We start from the raw sequence: 24,075 nt of genomic DNA, 5'->3' as shown, positions 1-24,075 counted from the left end.
GCGCAGGCTTTCTCTAGTTGCTGTGAGCGGGGGCTACTCTTCGTTGCAGTGCACAGGCTTCTCATTGTGGTGGCTTCTCTTGTTGCGGAGCACGGGCTCTAGGCACGCGGGCTTCAGTAGTTGTGGCTCGCAGGCTTCAGTAGTTGTGGCTCGCAGGCTTCAGTAGTTGTGGCTCATGGGCTCTAGAGCGCAGGCTCAGTAGTTGTGGCGCATGGGCTTAGTTGCTCCGCGGCATGTGGGATCTTCCTAGACCAGGGCTCGAACCCATGTCCCCTGCATTAGCAGGCGGATTCTTAACCACTGCGCCACCAAGGAGGTCCGTGGTGGCTTCTCTTGTTGTGGTGGATTCTCTTGTTGCAGAGCACAGGCTCTAGGATCATGGGCTTCAGTAGTTGTGGCATTCAGGCTCAGTAGTTGTGGCTCGCGGGCTCTAGGGTGCAGGCTCAGTAGTTGTGGCTTGCGGGCTGTAGGGCTCAGGCTCAGTAGTTGTAGCTCGCGGGCTCTAGGGCGCAGGCTCAGTAGTTGTGGCGCACGGGCTTAGTTGCTCTGCAGCATGTGGGATCTTCCCAGACCAGGGATCGAATCCGTGCCCCCTGCATTGGCAGGTGGATTGTTAACGACTGCACCAGGGAAGTCCCAGAGTTTTGCTTTTTTATTATTATTATTATTATTTATTTATTTTTTACTTTTTTATCTTTTGAACAGTAAAAGACATTCGTTGACATTAGACTGACATTTTATTTAGCTGTTGAGTATTGTTTGTATGAGAAATTTATGTACATATATAGTCATTGTGGAGATTTGTGTTAACAAGAGATTGAATTAGACTAAAGGTCATTCAGTAGAGGACTGGTTAAATAAGCTGTGTTGTCCCCATGTGGTAGAATATTATATGGCCTCTAAAAAAAACGAGACTGCTCTCTAGGTGCTGATAATGAATGATCTCCAAGGTATATTAGTGAAAGAGCAAGGTACAGATGGGCGGGTATTGTGTGCTCCTTTTAATTATGTGTCTGTATCTGTAACATTTAGAATATCTCTGAAAGGACACATAAGAAACTAATAGTTGCCACTGGAAAGGGGAACTGAGTAGCTGGAGGAGGGCAGGAGAAAGACCAACTTTTCATGATAAAACCTTTTGTACCTTGTGAATATTCTGTCCTGTAGGGTATATTATTCATTCCAAAAATTAAGTAATTAATGTTAAAAAGGAACTCTAAAATAGAAAGGTTCAGTTAAACAATTCAGAAAAATGCATCCTAACTTTTAGTGAAAAAAAGTAAAATATGCTGACCGTGTACGTGTGTATGTACATACCCACAGAAATGTGAGTGCATTGAAAAAAATTCTGGGAGTAAATGCAGCAGAATATTAACTCTGGTTTAGCTGAGTGGTGAGAGTACTGGAATTTTACATTTTCCTCTTTTATTGCATTTTCTTAATTTTCTCTAAAGTGCACATATCTTATTGTAAGGAGGGTAGTGATTTTTTTTAAAGCAAAGCACATTTGCCCACCCAGATCTCCCACTCTGGAGTTCTAGTTGTGGGTAGGTGCCAGACCTTCAGGTGGGGCATGATCTGCTCTCTAGGCCCCCTGGTGACAGTGGTGTCTTGCTCCTGCAGTGACAAAGTTTGTCTAGGTCTTTTTGCTCTGGTTTAAATCACTGCTCCTAGTTCTTTGCTCCATGGCCTTGGGAAACAAGTGTGTCAGCAGACAATTTCCACTTTCGGTCCAAGGTTTTCTTTTTTCTGGTCTTGTGCCATTTCTGCAGTTTACCTGTGTAACCTCTCTTTCTTTGAGAAAATGACCCCTGACCTAAAACATTTTTCTAAAGCTTATAAGCAGCCTCTTATTTGGTCTCCTTCCCTCCTGCTTTCCCTATGCTGTTTGAAGTAGATATCTTTCCCTAGCATCTTTAACACGTTTCTTTGAAAGAGTAAAACTAGAAAACTCTCGTGTCCTCCTGTCTGTGGAGCCTGGAGTACTCTGTACTCCTTAAGTTTCCATCTCACACTCCTGGTTACAAACAGTAGTACTTCAGTAGTAGCCCTCCACCCATAACTCACCAGAGCTTTGGCATCCTCCATGACCAGGGTTGTGTGGTACTTTATTTGCCTATTAGGTGTTCTGTCTTCCTCACAGGTACCAGGAGCTACTGGATAACAACCAGAGTCCCTTCTTCTTGTTCACGTGTGCGATGCGGTGGCTGGCAGTGCGGCTGGACCTGATCAGCATTGCCCTGATCACCACCACCGGGCTGATGATTGTTCTCATGCACGGGCAGATTCCCCCGGCCTACGCGGGGCTTGCCATCTCCTATGCTGTCCAGGTTAGTCTCTGGGATGGGGGCGTCCTCTTGCTCGTATGTTGGCCTAGGAGAGAGCTGGTAGGGGGCTCTACCCTAAGCCGTTGTTTTACTTCCGACTCCTAGAGCTTTTCCCCGTCTGCTTTGGCAGTAACACTCTGGACTGGTATACAGTCAGCCCTCCACATCCACATGTTCCACATCCATAGATTCAACCAACTGCAGATCAAAAAGTATTTGGGGGGAAAAATTTCCAGAAAGTTCCAAAAAGCAAAACTGAATTTACTGTAGGTGGGCAACTATTTATTTTTGCCCAACTATTTTCTACATTGTATTTATAACTATTTACATAGTATTTACATTGTATTAAGTATAATAAGTAATCTAGAGATGACTTAAAGGATACAGGAGGATGTGTATAGGTTATATGCAAATACTATGCCATTTTATATAAGGGACTTGAGCGTCCGTGGATTTTTTTTATTGGCGGGAGTCCTGGAACCAATCCCTCATGGATACTGAAGGTTGACTGTATAGGAATAAAAGGATTTAACTCTGTTGCATGTGTCTGTGAAACAGGTGCTATTTTTTTCTTAAATAAATGATTCTGAAAATGGTTTCTTAAGTGTAGGTTTCTGTCTTCACTACCCTTTCACCTCTGGCCTCTTCCTAGTCTTCTAAGAAATATATATCAATACATTTCTTCTGTGTGTTTTATTTTCAGGCCCCTGATTTTCCCAATACTGTTATATATGTAAACCCTTCTGGCCCCTAGGGATGGTTGAAGGTCTTCAAATAGCTCAAAGAACAATTAGGAACTTGAGCACTGACTAGATATTTGAAGATGTTAAAGAATTGTTACTAACTTTTTAAGATGTGACAATGGTTGTTTTTAAAGAGTCTTTATATTTTAGAAAGATATAGCTGAAATATTTATGGGTGAAATGATAGCCTATATGGGATTTGATTCCAGATAATATGGAAGGGTGGGGTGGTATAGATGAAACAATATTGGCTGTAAGTTGATAATTTTTTAAGATGGATGTTTGATACATGGGAGTTCATTATACTCTCCTCTCTATTCTTGTATACGTTTGACATTTTTCTATATTGGAAAGATAAAAATAAGTAGCCAGAAGAAACCTAAGAAGAGATACGTATCTTCACAGATACCCAAAGATATTTGTCCATGTTATGCAGACTTCCTTGATTATTAGAGGTGGGGGGAGAATCTGTGTTATATATACTGTGTTTCAGAGTCCTCAGTCTGAGGCACACAGGGGCTCTGTGTTCAGTTTTGGCCCAGCCTCATTTCTCTCATTTGACCTTGCTGGAAGCATTCTCACTGCTGCACACAGGTTGATATAATCTCCATTTGTTGTGACTGCTACGTCAGGTGTAGGTACAAGTATGAAGCACAGCAGTTATTCAGCTACAGTTGAATTACTGGAAATGTAAAGACGGGCGGAAAGCCCTCAGATACAGGAAAGTTAATGCCAGCAGTACCACAACGCCACCTGCATTCACTGAGAATTGCAGTTGATTGGGTGCTATTAGGCATTGTCTTAAACATTTAGAGAATGACTCGGTCCCTAAAACCAGCTGCTGCATGTGCCCAGTTAGTTCTTATAACTTGAGTTGTGATCCCTTAGATGAAGGAGGTTTTCTAACGTTGGCCTGGTGTGTATTAATAGTAAATTCTCTCTCGGTTTCTTGTTTTCCATCTTCAGTTAACAGGACTGTTCCAGTTTACTGTCAGACTGGCGTCTGAGACAGAAGCTCGCTTCACCTCAGTTGAGAGGATCAACCACTACATCAAGGTCAGACTACTACAGGCCTTTTGCTACAATCTGACTTTTCATGGAACAGTTTTACCCTTTTACAGCCTCGAGTAAATGTCCCAGGAGGACGCTTGTTTTCTCTGCCTTATCTTGTCCCACAGGAGAGGCAGCGGTCTCTCCAGCATGTGTGGAGTGGAGAAGAGAATATCTTAAGATTTTCTAAATATATTTGTGAATTGTGCCTGATTGAGAACCTATGTTCATCAGCTAATTTCCAAAGCATTCCTTTTATTTATTTATTTATTTATTTATTTATTTATTTATTTATTTAGGCTGCACAGGGTCTTAGTTGCGGTGTGCGAGCTTCTTAGTTGTGGCACGCGGACTTCTTAGTTGCGGTGTGCGTGTGGGATCTAGTTCCCTGACCAGGGATCAAACCCGGGCCCCCTGCATTGGGAGCATGGAGTCTTACCCACTGGACCACCAGGGCAGTCCCGGAAGTATTACTAATCTCATTAATTCAGTTAAGCTGACTAATGTAACATTTTCCTTACACTATTTAAAACCATGTATTATTTCAAGTCTTAGTCCAGTTTACTTGTTCTTAACCAGGGAGGCCATCAGAATCCCATATGGAGCTTGAGGCAAAGACTAACACGGGCCTCATCTCTGAAGATTCTGATGCAATAGGTCTGGGATAGGACCCAGACTTCTGAAGTTTTAAAAGCTCCGTAGCTAATTCTAAACTGCATTCACAGTTCAGAAACAAGTTAATTGAGTTGGTACTGAGATGATCTAGCTCTTCCCATCTTTCCCCAGTAACCTTTGCAGTCCTGCCATGGGGCAGTGTCTTGCTGGTGTCATAGTTGGAACTCGAAAGCAATTTTCTATAGAGAGAAGCAGAGTCCTGAGTAGTTAGGGTTCTCACATTTAATCTATTTCTCAGGAGTTACCTATTTTGTGAACTGCCCGGAGACTTTATTAGCATTTATATCGTTATTTATAGATAATGAATACATTCAAAGTCCAACTAGAACGTTGACTTACAAACATAGTTTTAAAAAACTAGCCTTTCACTGAGAACGAGTATATTATGTAAACTGCATTTTCTAGTAGAGACATGCCCTGCTGATTTATTTTGGCAATGAAATTCATCAGTCGTAGGATATTCCTTATACTTATAAATAATTGTTATCAGAAAGAATGGCGGATGTCTATCTGATAAATCTGCTAAAAGCTATTCTTCATGTTTATACATGAGTCTCTTGGCCCAGTGCTCTGGTCTGTGGACAATTTGTGGGTGTACATGTGGGTGTGTAGTGTTTGATTTAATATCACTGTTGGTGTGAGTCTCTTGCTGGAAAGGTCAGGGTGATGGTCAGCCGTGGTACAGAGTATACTCTGCACAAACCAGTCATATTCCTGAGGACTGGCTCCCCACTGCCAGTCCCCACCCTGGATGCCTGTCCCAACACGGAGTTTTAGACTTCAGTCTCCACCCCCACCTGCCAGAGCACTGCAGTCTTTGGCCATTACTTCCCTGTGAGGCTATAAGCTCCATGACTAGTCACCAGAGAGTTTTAAAGCATCGTGAAGTGTGACTGTTGATGACAAAAATTACCCAATGGTTGTATTAATAAACACAGCATTTTAAAGCTGGAATGGATTTCCAAAATCATCTAATCTATTCCCCACAATTTGCAGATGAGAAACTAAGACAAAGAGTGAAGAAGTGATATATCTGAGTCACGCAGCTATTAGTGGTGGAGTTTGGAGTAGAGTCTGTCTCTCCTGGACTGACTGAGAAGGCAGGATGCCAGGGTCTGATTAATGTTCAATAAATGTATTTTCCCTCCTTTGGGTTCAGGCCAGTGGTTTTCAAATGATGGAACCCTGTTTCAAGGGGAATATTTTCAAAAAATTCCAATAAAAACTCCTGTGCTTGAAGAGGGATGGAAGGCCTCATGCCTCACGTTGGCCTCCAAGGAAGTGTTTTTTAGTTTTTTTGGGTTTTTTGGCTGCATTGGTTCTTTGTTGCTGTGTGGCTTTCTCTAGTTGAGGCGAGTGGGGTCTACTCTTCGTTGCCGTGCACGGGCTTCTCATTGCGGTGGCTTCTCTTATTGCGGAGCACGGGCTCTAGGCACGCGGGCTTCAGTAGTTGTGGCTCACAGGCTCTAGAGCTCAGGCTCAGTAGTTGTGGCGCACGGGCTTAGTTGCTCCGCAGCATGTGGGATCTTCCCGGACCAGGGCTCGAACCCGTGTCCCCTGCATTGGCAGGCGGATTCTTAACCACTGCACCACCAGGGAAGTCCCTCCAAGGAGGTTTTGTGGAAGAATTCCTTATGACAGAAGGCAGTTTGAAAGCCACTGCCCTTCCCGAGCTGCTGATAAGTAGCCATTGTAAACTGCTAAGTGTAGAGACCACTGTACTCTGTCTCTGTCTAGTTTACTGGTGATGAGCATTCACTGCCAGGGGACTCTTTCACAGCAAGGGAACAGAGCGGCAGCTTTCTCTGTGTGGTTGCTACGGGTGTCCTGGTTTTACTTCTCTGTGACAAGGCCTTGCAGCTCCCCCAGAATCTATAGTCAGTCTGAACCAGCCACTTCTGTCTCCCCAGACTCTTTCCTTGGAAGCACCTGCCAGAATTAAGAACAAGTCTCCCTCCCCTGACTGGCCACAGGAAGGAGAGGTCACCTTTGAGAATGCAGAGATGAGGTACCAAGAAAATCTCCCCCTGGTCTTGAAGAAAGTGTCCTTCACCATCAAACCTAAGGAGAAGATTGGCATCGTGGGACGGACGGGATCGGGTAAGGATGTCCTCTCTGGAGAAACATTTGAACCTACCAGAATCGAGTCTGGGGCCCATGATTTCCTGTTTATTGAATACCAGTCTCATCCCTTCATATCAGATTCCTGTTAGATGAGCAGTAGTGTCTCGGTCTCTGAAACCACTTTTCTAGGCTTATTTTCAACCCTGCTTTCATAATATTTAATGCTTTTTCTAATCATAAAAGTATACATTCTCAGTGCAGAACACTTGGAACATATAGCAAAGTACAAAAGGGGAAAGGCGCCCATAACTCCATTACCCAGAGATAATTACTGCTGACATTTTGGTGGATATCTTGTTAGGTGTTTTCTATCAACAAGTGTGTTTACAAAAATGAGGTCCTTTTATACATACTGTTTCATGGCCTGCTTTTAAAATTACCAAATATTTTCCATGTCAATTAATATTCTATGACATGATTTCTATGCAGCATGATATAAAATTCTATTTTATGGAGGTACCATCATTTATATTAACCCTGCTCCAATTGAAGGGCATTGAGGTTGTTGTCAGTTTTTCACTATTATGAATAGCACTGCAGTGAACATCCTTATTTCTATGAAGTCAAAATATACAAAAAATTTAAGGTCTTTGTGATGTGTTGCCTGTATAGCCTCATATTTATCAGAAGCCAACACCATTCTAAGTAAGGAACCTATGTTCCTTTGAAGACAGAAATTATTTTCTTGATCTGACATCAGTTGCAAATAGAGACTAGGCCTTCATTTTAGGCATTTAATTTCACTCTTATTCTTAGAAATGTGTTACTATATGCCCCTTAGATTTCTAGAGTCAAGACTTGAATAATGTGTTTCTTTCCCTCTTTCCTTCCTGAATAACATTTCAAGATTGAGTCTTGTCTTCTTTCACTAACCTGTTCACCCTTGTGTAAGAGGTCTCTCTGAGTCACTTCTCATTAGCTTTCTGAGTTCCATGCTTCCTTGGCATCAAAACTCTTTTAGCTTTTTTTTTCTTGCCATTAAAAAAAAGTCTTTTCTAGCCAATTTACTTTAAAGAGCCTGCTAAGCAGAAAAGAAAAAGCTGCTTCCTCTTTGAAGGAATTATTTCATGTCAAAACAAGATACTGCCTCTAGGCTTGTGCATTGGAAAGAGAATGCCCAGCCAAGGAGGGGGAATGTCCCCATGGCTCTTACCTTGCTTTCTCCCTCGAATTCCCTCTGCTACATTGGCCCCCAGGGGTGCACTGCTCCCCTGAAAGCTCTGACTGACCTCCCTTCCTGTGATTTCCCTTTAACACAGGTAAGACAGACCGAAATTTTCACCAAGACTTTATTAAACCATGAGTAGTGACAGATGAGATATAAACAAAAATAAAATAATTATAAATAACCCGACTTACGAAGTCTAAACTGTAATCCTAATAAGCTTCTTCTGAGACTATGTCATAGGCCCTGGCTCTCTGCCGTGGTTGTAACCATCGTGAGGACCTCATTGCCTTTTTTACCAGCACGTTCCATCAGTACAAAGGTAGTCTAGTCTCAGATCTTTTGTTGAAATGGAACAACTTAACCTATTTATCTGAGCGCCATTCCTTCCTCAGCTTAAATCTTGAACTACTGCCACGGCGCTGGGGAGGGCCTCCACCTCCTCCCTTCTGCCTGGGTGAGGGGCCACTAACCAGATCCTCCAGTCCTGAAAAAGCCAGTTCCAGGAAGAGAGGCCTCATCAAGAACTGTCCTGCTACACGGACTCAGGTTTCCCAACTCGTTTCTGGTAGATGGGCCTGAGGACGCCTACCTTAGGGAGATGGACGTTCTGGGTTCCCACAGGTTGTTTGACGGGGGTCAAATCTCAACAGCAGGACTGTGGCTGCAAACATTGGGGTGAGGCAGGTATTTGTGCCCTCACTGACCTCTGAATAGACAGTCACAAGGCTGCCATGAGAGGTCTTTCAGAACATGGAGCCAGAGGAGGGGAGGAGGGTCAAGAACTAGGAAAACTGCTCTAACAGATCAAAACCTGTGGTTCTACATCTAAACTATGGGTCTGACTTGCAGAATGGTAGATAGACAGGAGGCGTTTTTCCATTTTACTCTCACGAGAGTATAACGGTCCCTCCCACTCCTTCTCAGGCTGGAGCTGTGTGATGTAAAGGTATATGCTTGGTAGCCCAGGAAAGTTAATTGTCTTTTGGGGGTTTTTTTTTGGCTGCACCACGTGGCATGTGGGATCTTAGTTCCCCAACCACGGATCAAACCCGTGCCCCCTGCAGTGGAAGCGTGGATTCTTAACCACTGGACCGCCAGGGAAGTCCCAGGAAAGTCCATTGGTTTTTGTTTTTGTTTTTTGTTTCTGGCTGTCATTTTATACATTATCTGAGTTAATCGGTTGAAATGATGATTGAACAGAAATAGAAAAATAGATGATGTTGCCCTGAGAATAAACCAGTTTTGTCTTCACAGAATTTGCTAATTGAATGACTTTTCTGCCCGTCTTCTTCTTTTTTTTTTTTCTTTCTGCCCGTCTTCTTACTCATCAGGGAAGTCTTCTCTGGGCACGGCCCTCTTCCGTCTGGTGGAGTTATGTGGAGGCTGCATCGAGATCGACGGAGTGAGAATCAGTGATATCGGCCTTGCTGACCTCCGGAGCAAACTCGCCATCATTCCCCAAGAGCCGGTGCTCTTCAGCGGCACTGTCAGGTGAGGAGCTCAGCACCCACGTGTTTCGTGCCACATTTCAGGCCAGGTGGGCACGTTAGGGCCCCCAGCGGGGACTGAGATCTAGTGGCCTCTGATCTAGCGCTTTCCCACGACACCACGTGCTCCCCATCGCAGAAGGGGCAGCTCCAGTGTGCGAGCCATCTCATTAGCTAAATGGGGCCCAGAGGCCCTGCAGCGTGGTGGTAAGAAGTCAGAGAGATCTGGGCTCTGTGTCTTAGACAAGTTAACCACTCCTAAGCTTGTTTTCTCCTCCATGAAATGGGGGTACTACTAAGCCCTGTTGTTGTGAAGATTGAATAAATTTGTACAAATTTTATACAAGCACAGAGGCTGGCAGAGGGCGAGCATCCTATATGTGGTAGCAGCCATCATCGTCCTCCCCATGCTGTACTCTCTTCTAGGTACACTCCAAGTCACGGTTCTCACGATGGTCTTCAGGCATTATTACTCCTCACGTTTTTTCATCTTCCAGTATCTTCCCCCGCCTTTGGTTCTTACTCTAGAATGATGCCTGTCTCTGAAATCTGCCAGATTGCCAAAGATAAAATAACTAAGAAGGAAATATGTTTAACCCCGTTATCTTTTCCTATGCTTTATTCTACCTCTAGCCTGAAGCTTCTGCCTTCTAAAAACAATGTGTTTCCATAATTTGAGTCCACTTCTATTTAAGTTGACTCCTTCTAAATAAAAACACCTTTAACTATACAGTTGACCTAGATAGGACTCCTTTTTTTAAATCACTCTAAAAGTGATATTGCCATTCCCTCTTTAATTTTTAGCAGTTTCCAAAAAAAAAAAAAAAAAAAATGGTACCAACTTAATTTCAAATAACCACAGGCAATGTTCAGTCTTGTCTTTAAAACTAGGCCTCCACACCGCCCCCCCTTTCTTCAGAAGTGGCATTTGAACCCACTGATTCAAGGAGGTTTGGTGGATAAACTGACTTCTCACCTGCATTCATGTGGGGTGAATGCTCTTGGGTGTGTTTACTTTGGCATTTCTCTAAAACACTAATGAATTTGGACAGCATAGACTGGATCTGTTGATGAAGATGTCATTCCCTTTGGGTACTGAGATAACAAGGTCAAACAAGCAACATTAAAGAGAATTAAAACTTATTGAAGACTCAGGTCTAAAATTAAGAAATTGAGAGGTGTTGCCAAATCTGCTCTTCCTTCCCATAAATCTCTCTATTTTTAGAGGCCACAGGAATACCTTTGAGAATAAAATTAAACTTATAATTTTGACTCAGGAAAAATAACCATTTTTCTTAATTTTTTAAATCATCATTTAGAAGAGAACTAGGATATATGACAAACCCACAGCCAGCATCATTCTCAGTGGTGAAAAACTGAAACTGTTTCCTCTAAGATCAGGAACAAGACAAGGTTGCCCACTCTCACCACTGTTATTCAGCATAGTTTTGGAAGTTTTAGCCACAGCATTCAGAAAATAAAAAAATAAAAGGAATCCAAACTGGAAGAGAAGAAGAAAAACTGTCACTGTTTGCAGATGACATGATACTATATATAGAGAATCCTAAAGATGCTACCAGAAAACTACTAGAGCTAATCAATGAATTTGGTAAAGTAGCAGGATACAAAATTAATGCACAGAAATCTCTTGCATTCCTATACACCAATGATGGAAAATCTGAAAGAGAAATTAAGGAAACACTCCCATTTACCACTGCAACAAAAAGAATAAAATACCTAGGAATAAACCTACCTAAAGAGACAAAAGACCTGTATGCAGAAAACTACAAGACACTGATGAAAGAAATTAAAGATGATAAAAACAGATGGAGAGATATACCATGTTCTTGGATTGGAAGAATCAATATTGTGAAAATGACTATACTATACAAAGCAATCTACAGATTCAATGCAATCCCTATCAAACTACCAATGGCATTTTTCACAGAACTAGAACAAAAAATTTCACACTTTGTATGGAAACACAAAAGACCCCAAATAGCCAAAGCAATCTTGAGAAAGAAAAACGGAGCTGGAGGAATCAGGCTCACTGACTTCAGACTATACTACAAAGCTACAGTAATCAAGACAATATGGTACTGGCACAAAAACAGAAATATAGATCAATGGAACAGGATAGAAAGCCCAGAGATAAACCCATGCACCTATGGTCACCTTATCTTTGGTAAAGGAGGCAAGAATATACAATGGAGAAAAGACAGCCTCTTCAATAACTGGTGCTGGGAAAACTGGACAGCTACATGTAAAAGAATGAAATTAGAACACTTCCTAACACCATACACAAAAATAAGCTCAAAATGGATTAAAGACCTAAATGTAAGGCCAGACACTATAAAACTCTTAGAGGAAAACATAGGAAAAACACTCTTTGACATAAATCACCACAAGATCCTTTTTGACCCACCTCCTAGAGAAATGGAAATAAAAACAAAAATAAACAAATGGGACCTAATGAAACTTCAAAAGCTTTTGCACAACAAGGAAACCATAACAAGACGAAAAGAGAACCCTCAGAATGGGAGAAAATATTTGCAAAGGAAGCACTGACAAAGGATTAATCTCCAAATATACAAGCAGCTCATGCAGCTTAATATCAAAAAAACAACAACCCAACCCAAAATGGGCAGAAGACCTAAATAGACATTTCTCCGAAGAAGATATACAGATTGCCAACAAACACATGAAAGGATGCTCATCACTAATCATTAGAGAAATGCAAATCAAAACTACAGTGAGGTATCACCTCACACCGGCCAGAATGGCCATCATCAAAAAATCTACAAACAATAAATGCTGGAGAGGGTGTGGAGAAAAGGGAACCCTCTTGCACTGTTGGTGGGAATGTAAATTGATGCAGCCACTAGGGAGAGCAGTATGGAGGTTCCTTTAAAAACTAAAAATAGAATTACCATATGACCCAGCAATCCCACTACTGGGCATATACCCTGAGAAAACCATAATTCAAAAAGAGACATGTACCACAATGTTCACTGCAGCTCTATTTACAATAGCCAGGACATGGAAGCAACCTAAGTGTCCATTGACAGATGAATGGATAAAGAAGATGTGGCACATATATACAGTGGAATATTATTCAGCCATAAAAAGAAACGAAATTGAGTTATTTGTAGTGAGGTAGATGGACCTAGTCTGTCATACAGAGTGAAGTAAGTCAGAAAGAGAAAAACAAATACCGTATGCTAACACATATATATGGAACCTAAAAAAAAAAATGGTTCTGATGAACCAAGGGACAGTACAGGAATAAAGACACAGACGTAGAGAATGGACTTGAGGGCACGGGGACAGGGAAGGGTAAGCTGGGACAAAGTGAGAGAGTGGCATTGACATATATACAGTACCAAATGTAAAATAGATAACTAGTGGGAAGAAGCTACATAGCACAGGGAGATCAGCTCAGTGCTTTGTGACCACCTAGAGGGGTGGGATAGGGAGGGTGGGAGGGAGACGCAAGAAGGAGGGGATATGGGGATATATGTATACGTATAGCTGATTCACTTTGTTATACAGCAGAAACTAACACACCATTGTAAAGCAATTATACTCCAATAAAGATGTAAAAAATCAAATTTTAAAAAAAGAAGAGAACTAGGAAATAAGGCATGTTAAACGTTAGACTTCCCTTGAATATGCTGCCACCAAGAAGTATCAGCGTTCATTTCAAATTTTTACAGCACTTCATTTGGGTCTGTAACTCGGGCTTCTGGAGTTAATGGTTAAGAATTGACCTGCTGGCTGCTGTTTGTAGAACACTGTGGAAGCACAGCCTTCGTGGGAGATGGGGCCATTTGTTATCAACTCCAGAGATATGTTGCCACTTGATGGACAAGCTCAGTGGCTGGTGTGCTGTTGACTGAGTTTTTAGTAATTGAGCTCGGAGTGCTGTTTGGTTAGTCGGCTGTGCAAACCTAGGAAATCATATAAGTTTCACTTTCTGCCTGCTGTAATTTTGACTTTTTAAGTCAGTAGTGAGGACAAATTAAATCCCAGACCTTCTGTCTTCCCTTTATCCTCTCAGGTTTCTCATAGGTTTAAAAGAATATCCAGCTTTTGGTGTTCTTTTGCTTTTGTTAGAAAATTAGAAGGCCTATAATGAGTTTCCCAAGGCAAAGGCAGGGTAGATCAGCTGCTTCCTCAGCTACCTCCAGGAGACTCTGAATTTGGAAACTGTCTCTCCACTGCCTTTAACCAGCATTGGGGGTGCATACCTCTCCTGGAGATACCGACATGCAGTTAAAACATATCAGGAGCTCTTAGAGGGAAGTCAAGGTAAAACCAAAATCAAACAAACAGAACTCAGAGAATTTTGCAAGTTAAACATTTCTGAATTGTTCTGCATACAAATATAAATAAATCATAGACCGGATCATTTAGGGGCACAGTCCTCCCTAGGTTAGCCAGAACCTCAGTCCATTCCAATAGCTCATCCAGCCCTCCCTCATCCAACTGTCTGGGTTTGAATTGTAGGGCCTGTGTTTCTGTGGCCAGTGCCTTTCCCCTGCCTTTTGCCCTGATGGTTGGCTCCAGGAAGAGAGGTCCCTTCTCATCCAGCCCTAACACTTTTGTTGACCTTCCTTCTTTCGTGGTCCTGGCAGTACTTTTCTTTCCCCAGAGGACCCGTGCTTCCTGGTCTCAGAAAGCCTATCTCTTTGCCTCTGCCCTAACCAGCTCCTGCTCAAATGCTTTCCATCCTTGTGGACTGTCTGCAGCCTGCCTTGGCTGGTGGTTAATCTGCCCCTTAGTGAGACTAGTTGTCCTCAGCTGTCGCTCTAGTGTGTCTCTGAGTCTCAGTCTCCTTGTGGGGGGTGAGCACTTCTCATCACCTGGAGCATCTCTGCCTGGCATCCCTTCGTTAGCGAGAGGCAGTGTTCTCAGTTCTTCCTGTTCAGATGCTCTCTTTCCTTTTCCAACTGCCCATTAACTTTTTTTTTTTTTTTCTGCTTTTGAGGAATATTTCAAGCTCTCAATTCAAAATCACAACAAAAACAACTGAGCCCACAACTGACCCACTCTGCTTTGGTACATTCTGGGCCCAGACACCTTCAAGCAGAAGCACCTAGCGCTCTAGAGGGAATGGAAGTTGCTCCAGATTTGAAGCAGAATCTTAGAATCTCAAGGTCTTTCCTTTGTCTTTGAATTATTCTGTTGTTTAAGGGACCCCCTTTTACTTTTTTTGACGTCTTAGTCCCTTAGTGGAACCGGAGAATCCCCCAAAGCTTCTAATCTCAATGTCAGAAAGTAATGCTAAGTCTAGGATCACTATATGAAGAACACTAGATGTTATCTAACTTTTGTGGAAGTCCTTCTGGCTGGGGGTATATGGGAAATCTCTGTACCTTCTTCTCAATTTTGCTGTGAACCTAAAACTGCTCTTAAAAAATTGTCTTTAAAAAAAAAGAAAGAAAAAGGTCCTTTGGTGCCAGATATTGCTGCTTTAAAGAACAACAACAACAATAGTAGTAGCTAAGCATATTGAGGACTTATTATGCGGTGAATTGTCCTAAGCATTTAAATTGTATTAATTCATCAATACTCAAACTCAATGAGGTAGGCACTATTATTAAGCCTATTTTATAGATGAAGAAGCTAAAACCCAGAGTGGTTAAATAATTGCCCAAAGATAAGAACCTGGGCTGTCTGGCTGAGAGCCTGGGCTCTCCCTCACTCACTCACTCACTGTATTGTCTCTGAGTTATCACCACAGCCCCCTTAATCACTACCTCGAGAGGTAATCTCTTTCTCCAAAAACTAGGGTTGGGCCTGCTTCCGCAGGGGTCTTGACCATTAGTTACCTTTCTTTTTCCGACATCTTCAAAATCTCATCTGCTTTCAGATTTGCACAGCCTCTGTACCCCTTCTTGAAAAAAATTTTCACACAGCCTCTGCTGTTCTCTTTAGTCTTTTTCATGTACTCTACTCTTAACTAAAAGCCAGACCTTGGTTCTGAATAACTATTTTGAGTTTTCCTTTAACTTCCTGAGAGACAAAGGTCTGAGGGTCCCGTAGTCTCCTGTCCTGAGGCTGAGGCTGCAGGGAGGCACCCACCACCGACAGAGGACGACGTGGTTCAGCATGGTGTCTTCTGTGTGCCCGGAGGGGATTGCTGTATCCTCAAACACCCCGGGAGATACTCTTGACCTTATTCAGTAGTAGTCAATAGGTAAACTTAGAATATTGCTAAAAATAACATATAAAGAACCAAAGATGAAAATGCACTTTGAGCAACATAGGACTCCAGGAGTTCTGACTGTTAAAAATAAGTGCCTTCATGCTCAGATGCTTTTCTTACTCTCCATCTACCCAGCTGAGTACTTGATGCAGTGGATGCATAACTTTGCTTTCATTTGTATCTGTGGGTCAGACTAGGACCATCTGGTCCCTCTAATGAGGGTATATATATATATTTTTTTTCATTCCTGATTGAGTTCCCTGTTGAGATCAATCTGGTCTGCCTTAATGTGTATGTTTACCACCTGCTGGTGTACGTGTATATTCCTTACATATCCGGAACCCATTGCTTAGCCTTGGGAGTCTCCTTCAGCTGGTGTGATGGGCCTGGGCGGGGTTGAATGCCAAGCCCGTCTGTGTGTCTGCTGAGTCTGATGGGGCAGCTGCTCAGTGAGCAGGGGACTGCACTCTTGTGTACTCACTCTTTGTCTGGTAAGAGGTATCTGATGAATTACTAGATGTATTTGTATTCTTGGCATGCTGCAACAAAGTACCACACACTGGGTGGCCCAAAACCACAGAAGTTTATTCTCTCACGGTTCTGGAGGCTAGAAGTATGAAATCAAGTTGTCAACAGGGCTATGCTCCCTCTGAAACCGGTAGGATCCTTCCTTGCCTCTAGTACATTCTAGTGGTTTGCCAACAGTCTTTGGTGTCCTTGGCTTGTAGATTCATCATCCCAGTCTCTGCCTCTGTTGTCACATGGGCCCTCTCATTCTGTGTCTCTGTCTTTATGTGGCTCTCTTATAAGGACATCAGTCCTACTAGGTTAAAGGTCCACCCTACCTCATTACTCCAGGATGACCTCATCCTAACCAATACCATCTACACTGACCCTATTTCCAGATAAGGTCACATTCTTAGGTACTGAGGGTTAGATTTCAACATTATCTTTTTGGGGGATACTCTTCAACCCATGACACTAGGCATCACTGTACAGTATTAAAGAACACTTCCTAGACTAAGTCTAGGGGAACTCTACACATTCCTTTCCTGGAAACCAACATTATGGACCCTTCAATCTTGAACATATATTTGTTGAGGTCTTTAACTCTGTACAAAGGACTCAACTCAGCAGACGTGGGAGGAATCTGAACAAGTGGTAAAATCTAAAACCTAGACTTACACATTCCTTCCAGGAAGAGGTAGAGAAAGGGAAGATTTAAGAGGTAGGAGATGGGCTAAACCAGAAATCCAGAAAGTGAGGTATCAAACCATAGGTGGCAATTTATCAAGTTATTGGTGCTGGGAATTCCAGCCTTAGGTAATATGGATTTTCCTCTGGCAAATAGACCACAGCAGTGGCAACTGGGCAGTGTTCAGAGACCCCAAAAGGCAGATATTTATAATCAGGGAGCTCACGGATAAAACCAGAGCAAGGTGGGGCCCCGAAACTTGGGAGCCTGAGCAGGCTGTCAAGATAGGAACCTGGGCACATGGAGACACAACAGGAACTGACCTAGCAGAACTGTCTGACAGGGGGAGATTCTAGCTCAATAGGGTCCCGTGACGCTAAGTGGGAATCACAGAGCAGGATGCAGATCCAGAGCAGCCCGGCACTAAACCACATGTGGACCGACTTCAGGTCCTACTGCCCGAGGTCAGAGTTGACTCCCTGTAATGGGCAGAGGCCCTTCTCCAGCGTGCAGTCCTGTGGGGCAGCTGTACAGAGACCAAGGTGGAGGGTGAGGAGCAAGAGACCAGGCAAAGCAGGACGTGACCCCTGTATGGAACCAGTTGTGATTTCCCACTGGGTGGGTGCCCCTTCTGTCTAGGTTTGATGAGGACTTCCAAAGACTCTTGTAAAGAGCTCCGTGGAACTTGTTTTTAAAAAAAAAAGAAAGAAAGAAAAAAAAAGAGCTCTGAGCATTATGGTTCAAAAGTGAGACACCTGTTGTGAGCCCTAAGGTCAGGAATCCTGCTGTAAAATATGAGAAAGTCGATATGAGACACAAAAGGAGAGAGAATATTTTATTGTGAAAACTTGCATTGCCGTCTAGATAAATGTCACTCAGAGGCTTGTGCTAATCTTTTTGTTGTTGTTGTTGTTTTGGGGGGGGGGGGGGTTTGTGCTAATCTTGCCCCATGGGAATTCCCACCAGTCTGTGTTGAACCAAAAAAAACGTGATTAACCTTTTATCCCTCAGACTTGGGATGGAGAACACAGGTTTCACCCTGATCTGTTGGTGTATCAGTGTACAAGGCAGCTGGAGAGAGAGCCGTAGACACAGATCTCATCAACCCTGAGGCAAGCTCAGGCAGACTCCAGAGGGTTAGAGGGACAAGGAAGATCAGGGGCTTTCAGCATCTCTTTCTGATTAGAAGCAGGCGAGCTTCTCCTTAGACTTAGGCCCATGCTTTGCCATTTCAGTTTTAGACCATCATTCTTTAAGTGAGAGGGCTCTTCCTAGATGGCATGCCTGCAGAGAATGTCTTCCCCATCTAGACCTTTCACGGCTAGGACTTTATCAGAACTATTTCAGATCCTGGTATTCAGGATCCTGGGATTATTGTGTCCACTTGAAAAATGCATCAAATATAAGAGTCAAAGCCACCAAGCAGTGCAACCAGGCATCTAAAGTGACCACGTCCCTTGTCAGTTTAACAGCTACCAGCTATCGAGTGTCTGCCGTGTTCCAGGCACTGTATCTACACAGCTCTAATGTTCACAGCAACCTACCAGGTCGTGTCACTATCTCCCCATTTTATAGATGAGGAGACTGAGGACTAACTTGTCCAAGGTCACGCAGATGGTAAGAGGCAGAGCAGGGATCGAAGCCAGTCTGCCCGGATCCCATGTGTGCACACACCCGCCCTCCACCATGCTGCTTTCTGCCTCTGTTATTACTGAAAATACTTAAGTTGTGACATACTAATGTCTGTTATCAGGAATTCAAATGAGGATGGGAGGAATAAGTTCTTCTTTCTTACAAAAAATATTAGACAGTATACATGGGCTACAACAGTGAATAAGATCCAGACAAGGATTCTAATCCAATGGAGGAGAGAGACAAGTGAACAAAGTGACGAGTGCCCATTATAGGGGTGAGCAGGGGGACCCCCAGTCCAGGCTTGCAGGGTCAGGAGACACTTCCTGAAGACCCCATCTAAGCTGAGAGCTGAAGGACAAGCAGGAATCACAGCCAAGGAATAAGAACAATGATGATAATAACACGGTAATCGTAGCTCTCACGTACACACTGCCAGTCCTGCCGCAGGTACTGCTGTAAGTGCTTTATACATGTGAAATGTAGTCCCCGAAACAAACCTTTTTGAGGAGGTGCTCTTTTACCCCTGTCTTACAGTTGAGGGAACTGAAGCATAGAGTAGTTAGGCTAACTTGGCCAAGTTCACACAGCTGTCATTGATAGAAGCTGTGAAGGAGTCAGGCAGTCTGGCTCCAGAGCCCTTGTTTTACCAGTGCCTCTCAAGTAAAAAGGTGGGGAGAGGTCGCATGTTCTAAGTCAGGGGAAGCACATGTGCAAAGGGGCACAAGAGAGCAGGGCCGGTTAGAGAGTTGCCCAGGAGTCCAGAGATGGCGTGTGCCTGCCTGCGCTCTCCTCTGGGGCAGAATTCTGCGATAATGACCTGCTTGCGTTTGCACGCCTGGGATTAGTCTCCCCAGACACAGAGGCGAGTGTGGATCAGGGATAAGGTTCTCCCAAAGATTTTTCTATTTCCCATATGCCAACCATAATTTATGAGCAAAGCAAATTATACTTAATACCTTTCAGATTACTAGACCCACAAATGTGACGTTTAGGTCGAGACAAGACACCCCAAATTAATGCAACAGCCCACTTTCCACCCAATATCTGTTTCATCACCACCTGTTCACCCTCATCCTCCATGACAAAGAGCTTTTTCTCCTGTCTTTAACTCTTCCAGAAATACCTAGACCTGTTCTTTTGGTATCAATCTTGATGTCCTTGAGGTGGATACTGTTAGTACAGTAAGCAAGAATAGTCCCCAAACTAGTTTTCGGTGCCAGTAAAATCCTTCCTCTTGACCCCATTATGCTCAGCTTTCTCCTCTGCCTTCCTGCTGGATTGGCTCCTTTCCTGGTCAGCTAGCTGTTGAGACCCCTGCTCAGTGGCCGGGCTCTCACCCTGGCGCAGCAAGAAGAAAGAGGGAGTTTTTCTCAGTTTATACATATGAGAGAGATTTTTTTTTTTTTCTGTTTCTCCAAATTGTTCTTTATTTTTATTTTTTATTTTTTATTTTTTTTTAAACATCTTTATTGAAGTATAATTGCCTTACAATGCTGTGTTAGCTTCTGCTTCATAACAAAGTGAATCAGTTATACATATACAATATGTTCCCATTTCTCCTCCCTCTTGCATCTCCCTCCCTCCCACCCTCCCCATCCCACCCTTCTAGGTGGTCACAAAGCACCGAGCTGATCTCCCTGTGCTATGCGGCTGCTTCCCACTAGTTATCTGTTTTACATTTGGTAGTGTATATATGTCCATGACACTCTCTTACCCTGTCACATCTCACCCCACCCCCTCCCCATATCCTCAAGTCCATTCTGAGAGAGAGATTTTAACATGTATATGCATAGAAAAAATCTAGAAGGATCTATGCCAAAGTGCTAACAGTGTTTGTTTCTGAGAGTCTGATAAGAAGTCATTAAACATACCTTAGTTTTTGTTTTGTCTTTGTATGTCTATATCTCCTAATTTTTCTATAACTAACTTGTATCATTTACATAATAAAAATAATAAAGTTTTGTAAAGAAGAAAGGGAGGCTCATTCCTGCGACAGGCAGGCAGCAGCGCTCCCATCTCAGCCTCCCCCTGTGGCTGGATGGGGTTTGAGCCCCAAAGTCTAGACCTTTACCACAGTTAGCCTTTGCAGCATGGTCACGTACAGGTTGGATCCCTGAGAATTCCTGTTATGTTTCTCACTAGGTCAAATTTGGATCCCTTCAACCAGTACACTGAAGACCAGATCTGGGATGCCCTAGAAAGGACACACATGAAAGAATGTGTAAGTAAAGAACTGACAGAGAGCTTTGCTGGCACTTCAGGGCTGGAAACACAGTGGTGCTGTGGTCACTCTCCAGCCTGCTCTGTCTGCCGCTGTCCAGCCCAGCCTTTCCCTCCACCTCCAGGACGTCTGTGGAGGAGCACTTTAGAGCAGGGCTTCCCAGGCATTTCAGAAAGGGCATAAAGGTTGTTATCTCCCAACTCTCACCTCCCCCCTTAGCCCCCTCCCATGGTCATATTGCCCTTTTTACTATCCATTAATTGAGAAGATATTAATGACAACCACTCAGGATTCAGTAATGCTTTAAAATCAAGTTCTATTCTTACTAACTGTAACAGTACAACATCTTTTTGAAGCGTCTATATATGTGTAAGAGATATATCACTTATTGAGAAAGTGTGTGTATGGATTCACAGACCTCTTAGGGTAACTCAGCAGCACCCCTCCAGGGGCCACAATCTGCAGATACCCCTGGCCTGGAGAAGGGTCTCTTGTGCTCCTGCACACAAGCCCAGGATCTCTTCCGCTAATTCAACTAGATCCGCTCTGCCTTCATCACCTTTATATTGGGCTTCCTCAAACAAGTTCACTCGAAGAATAGGTTCTATAGTTTATGGAAAGAAAGGTTTGACAGCCATGGGCCTACAGCTTTGGACTTCAGAAAGAGAGTAATTTCGTTTACCCCATTTCTCATTGCGTGACCATATTTTCAGAAGCAAAAATGACAGGCTTTGGGGAAGAAAATATTGGAATTTCTGGGACGTTTTGATGATATGAGACTAATAGAATAGTTTAGCTGAAATATGGAATGGCCTAGAAAATGTGGTCCTACTACGTGATCATCACACCTGTACCTTCTTTCTAGGTGAGCTAGGTTCTGGGCTAATAATTCTTTCATCTGTTTCAGAATAATTTATTTTTGCCACTGGATTTTTTTTTTTTTAAAGTATTTGTTTATTTATTTATTTTATGGCTGTGTTGGGTCTTTGTTTCTGTGCGAGGGCTTTCTCTAGTTGTGGCAAGCGGGGGCCACTCTTCATCGCGGTGCGCGGGCTTTCTCTAGTTGTGGCAAGCGGGGGCCACTCTTCATCGCGGTGCGCGGGCCTCTCACTATCGCGGCCTCTCTTATTGCGGAGCACAGGCTCCAGACGCGCAGGCTCAGTAATTGTGGCTCACGGGCCCAGCTGCTCCGCGGCATGTGGGATCTTCCCAGACCAGGGCTCGAACCTGTGTCCCCTGCATTAGCAGGCAGATTCTCAACCACTGCGCCACCAGGGAAGCCCGCCACTGGATTTTTGACCAAATTTAGTTTCTTTTTTTTTTTTCACTTTCAAATTTTACTTTTTTTTTTTTTTACCCTTCTAATCTCTACTTCCTTTCTCCCTAGATTGCTCAGCTACCTCTGAAACTTGAATCTGAAGTGATGGAGAATGGGGATAACTTCTCAGTGGGGGAACGGCAGCTCCTGTGCATAGCTAGAGCCTTGCTCCGTCACTGTAAGGTAAGGCAGTTTGGTGGGTGGCAGGGAAGGGGGATCAGCAGAGAAGCGCAGGAAGATGGGAGAACAGCTTTTGCCTGTGGCACGAGGTCCAAAGGCATTCCTGGCTCCGAGCCCAGTGGCACTTCTTAAAGAGTATGCCCAGAGATGTTTCTAAATTAACCTTGACACGATTTGGGTATATGGGTATTTTGTTTGCTTGTTTGTTTTTATTTTTAACTTCCCTGAGCCTTCAGTTTCCAAGGGCAACTTGTTTCTAGCCACTGAGTAGTTGTAGTACTGGAAACCATGGATTTAAAACATTTTTAAACTGCAAGACATATCCAGGTCATCAAATCCAGTCCCCTCATTTTAAAACTGGAAAAGGGAGGTCCAGAAAGATTACTGTACGTGTTTAGAGTTACAGAGCAAGTGGGGCTAGTTTTTTGTTAGATCAGTATTTCACATATATCCTTTCATTCATGGAAATCACAGCAAACATAGGGGTTTGAAGTTATATCAGTTCTAAACAAAACAGTATTTTTACATATGCGTGTACCTATTTAGAAAAAACAACATATGGTGTAAAATTCAAATCATAAAATACATTTTAGTGAAACCCAGATTAACCAGAATGCTTAAGGAATTGGTCGGATCCCTCTTTTTCTTCTCTTCCCCGGCAGATTTTGATTCTAGATGAAGCCACAGCTGCCATGGACACGGAGACAGACTTGCTGATCCAAGAGACCATCCGAGAAGCATTTGCCGACTGCACCATGCTGACGATTGCCCATCGCCTACATACAGTCCTGGGCTCTGATAGGATTATGGTGCTGGCCCAGGGACAGGTACTGAGCCCCCAGGGGACCTTGGCTTGGCACGTGGCCTTGTCTGGGAGGAAAACTGGCCCCTGGCAGGATTGGGCAGATGGCCCTCTTAGAGTAGTTCTGAGCATGCAGATAAGCAGCCATAATGACTGTAGTCTGGCTCCTTTTGGGCGGGATGCAGCCCTCCCAGTGAAGAGATTGAGCTGAGAGCACTCTTATAGGGTTCTCATTTTGCTTTACTACCTGTTCTTTTGTTGCTTGTAAACAGTAACATTTTGACTTAGGTCAGAGAGCACGTGTACTTAGTAATTCACTCACACGCACAAGAATTTCCCAAAGCTATTGAGACCAGCCACTATATGTCTGCTTTTTTTGGTTGTTTTTTTGTTTTTTTTGTTTTTTTTTGTTTTTTTTTTTAAAGGAATTCCTTTATTTTTATTTTATTTATTTATTTATTTATTTATTTATGGCTGTGTTGGGTCTTTGTTTCTGTGCGAGGGCTTTCTCTAGTTGCGGCAAGCGGGGGCCACTCTTCATCGCAGTGTGCGGGCCTCTCACTATCACGGCCTCTCTTGTTGCGGAGCACAGGCTCCAGACGTGCAGGCTCAGTAGTTGTGGCTCACGGGCCTAGTTGCTCCGTGGCATGTGGGATCCTCCCAGACCAGGGCTCGAACCCGTGTCCCCTGCATTGGCAGGCAGATTCTCAACCACTGCGCCACCAGGGAAGCCCCCATGTTTTTTTGTTTTTTAATTAATTAATTTATTTATTTATTTTTGGCTGCGTTGGGTCTTCGTTGCTGCGTGCGGGCTTTCTTTAGTTGCGTCGAGTGGGGGCTACTCTTTGCTGCAGTACGCGGGCTTCTGATTGCGGTGGCTTCTCTTGTTGCGGAGCACAGGCTCTAGGCACGTGGGCTTCAGTAGTTGTGGCACATGGG

General features: G+C 43.5%; 1 protein-coding gene across 6 annotated transcripts in view; it reads left to right on the top strand.

Moving 5' to 3' along the window:
- ABCC5 (ATP binding cassette subfamily C member 5) overlaps positions 1-24,075 on the top strand; it is a 91,978-nt gene that overhangs the window by 65,244 nt on the left and 2,659 nt on the right. For all 6 annotated transcript variants that reach the window (XM_036849961.1, XM_036849958.1, XM_036849960.1 and 3 more), the window contains 7 exons: positions 2,144-2,330; positions 4,037-4,126; positions 6,706-6,895; positions 9,419-9,578; positions 20,758-20,836; positions 22,224-22,337; positions 22,997-23,161. In XM_036849961.1, the coding sequence (XP_036705856.1) occupies positions 2,144-2,330; positions 4,037-4,126; positions 6,706-6,895; positions 9,419-9,578; positions 20,758-20,836; positions 22,224-22,337; positions 22,997-23,161 (985 nt within the window). The remainder of the gene's footprint in view (positions 1-2,143; positions 2,331-4,036; positions 4,127-6,705; positions 6,896-9,418; positions 9,579-20,757; positions 20,837-22,223; positions 22,338-22,996; positions 23,162-24,075) is intronic.

This window comes from Balaenoptera musculus, chromosome 4, assembly GCF_009873245.2.
Source record: "Balaenoptera musculus isolate JJ_BM4_2016_0621 chromosome 4, mBalMus1.pri.v3, whole genome shotgun sequence".
In the NCBI taxonomy this organism is placed as follows: Eukaryota; Metazoa; Chordata; class Mammalia; order Artiodactyla; family Balaenopteridae; genus Balaenoptera; species Balaenoptera musculus.
This window is presented reverse-complemented; position numbering and strand designations above follow the sequence as displayed.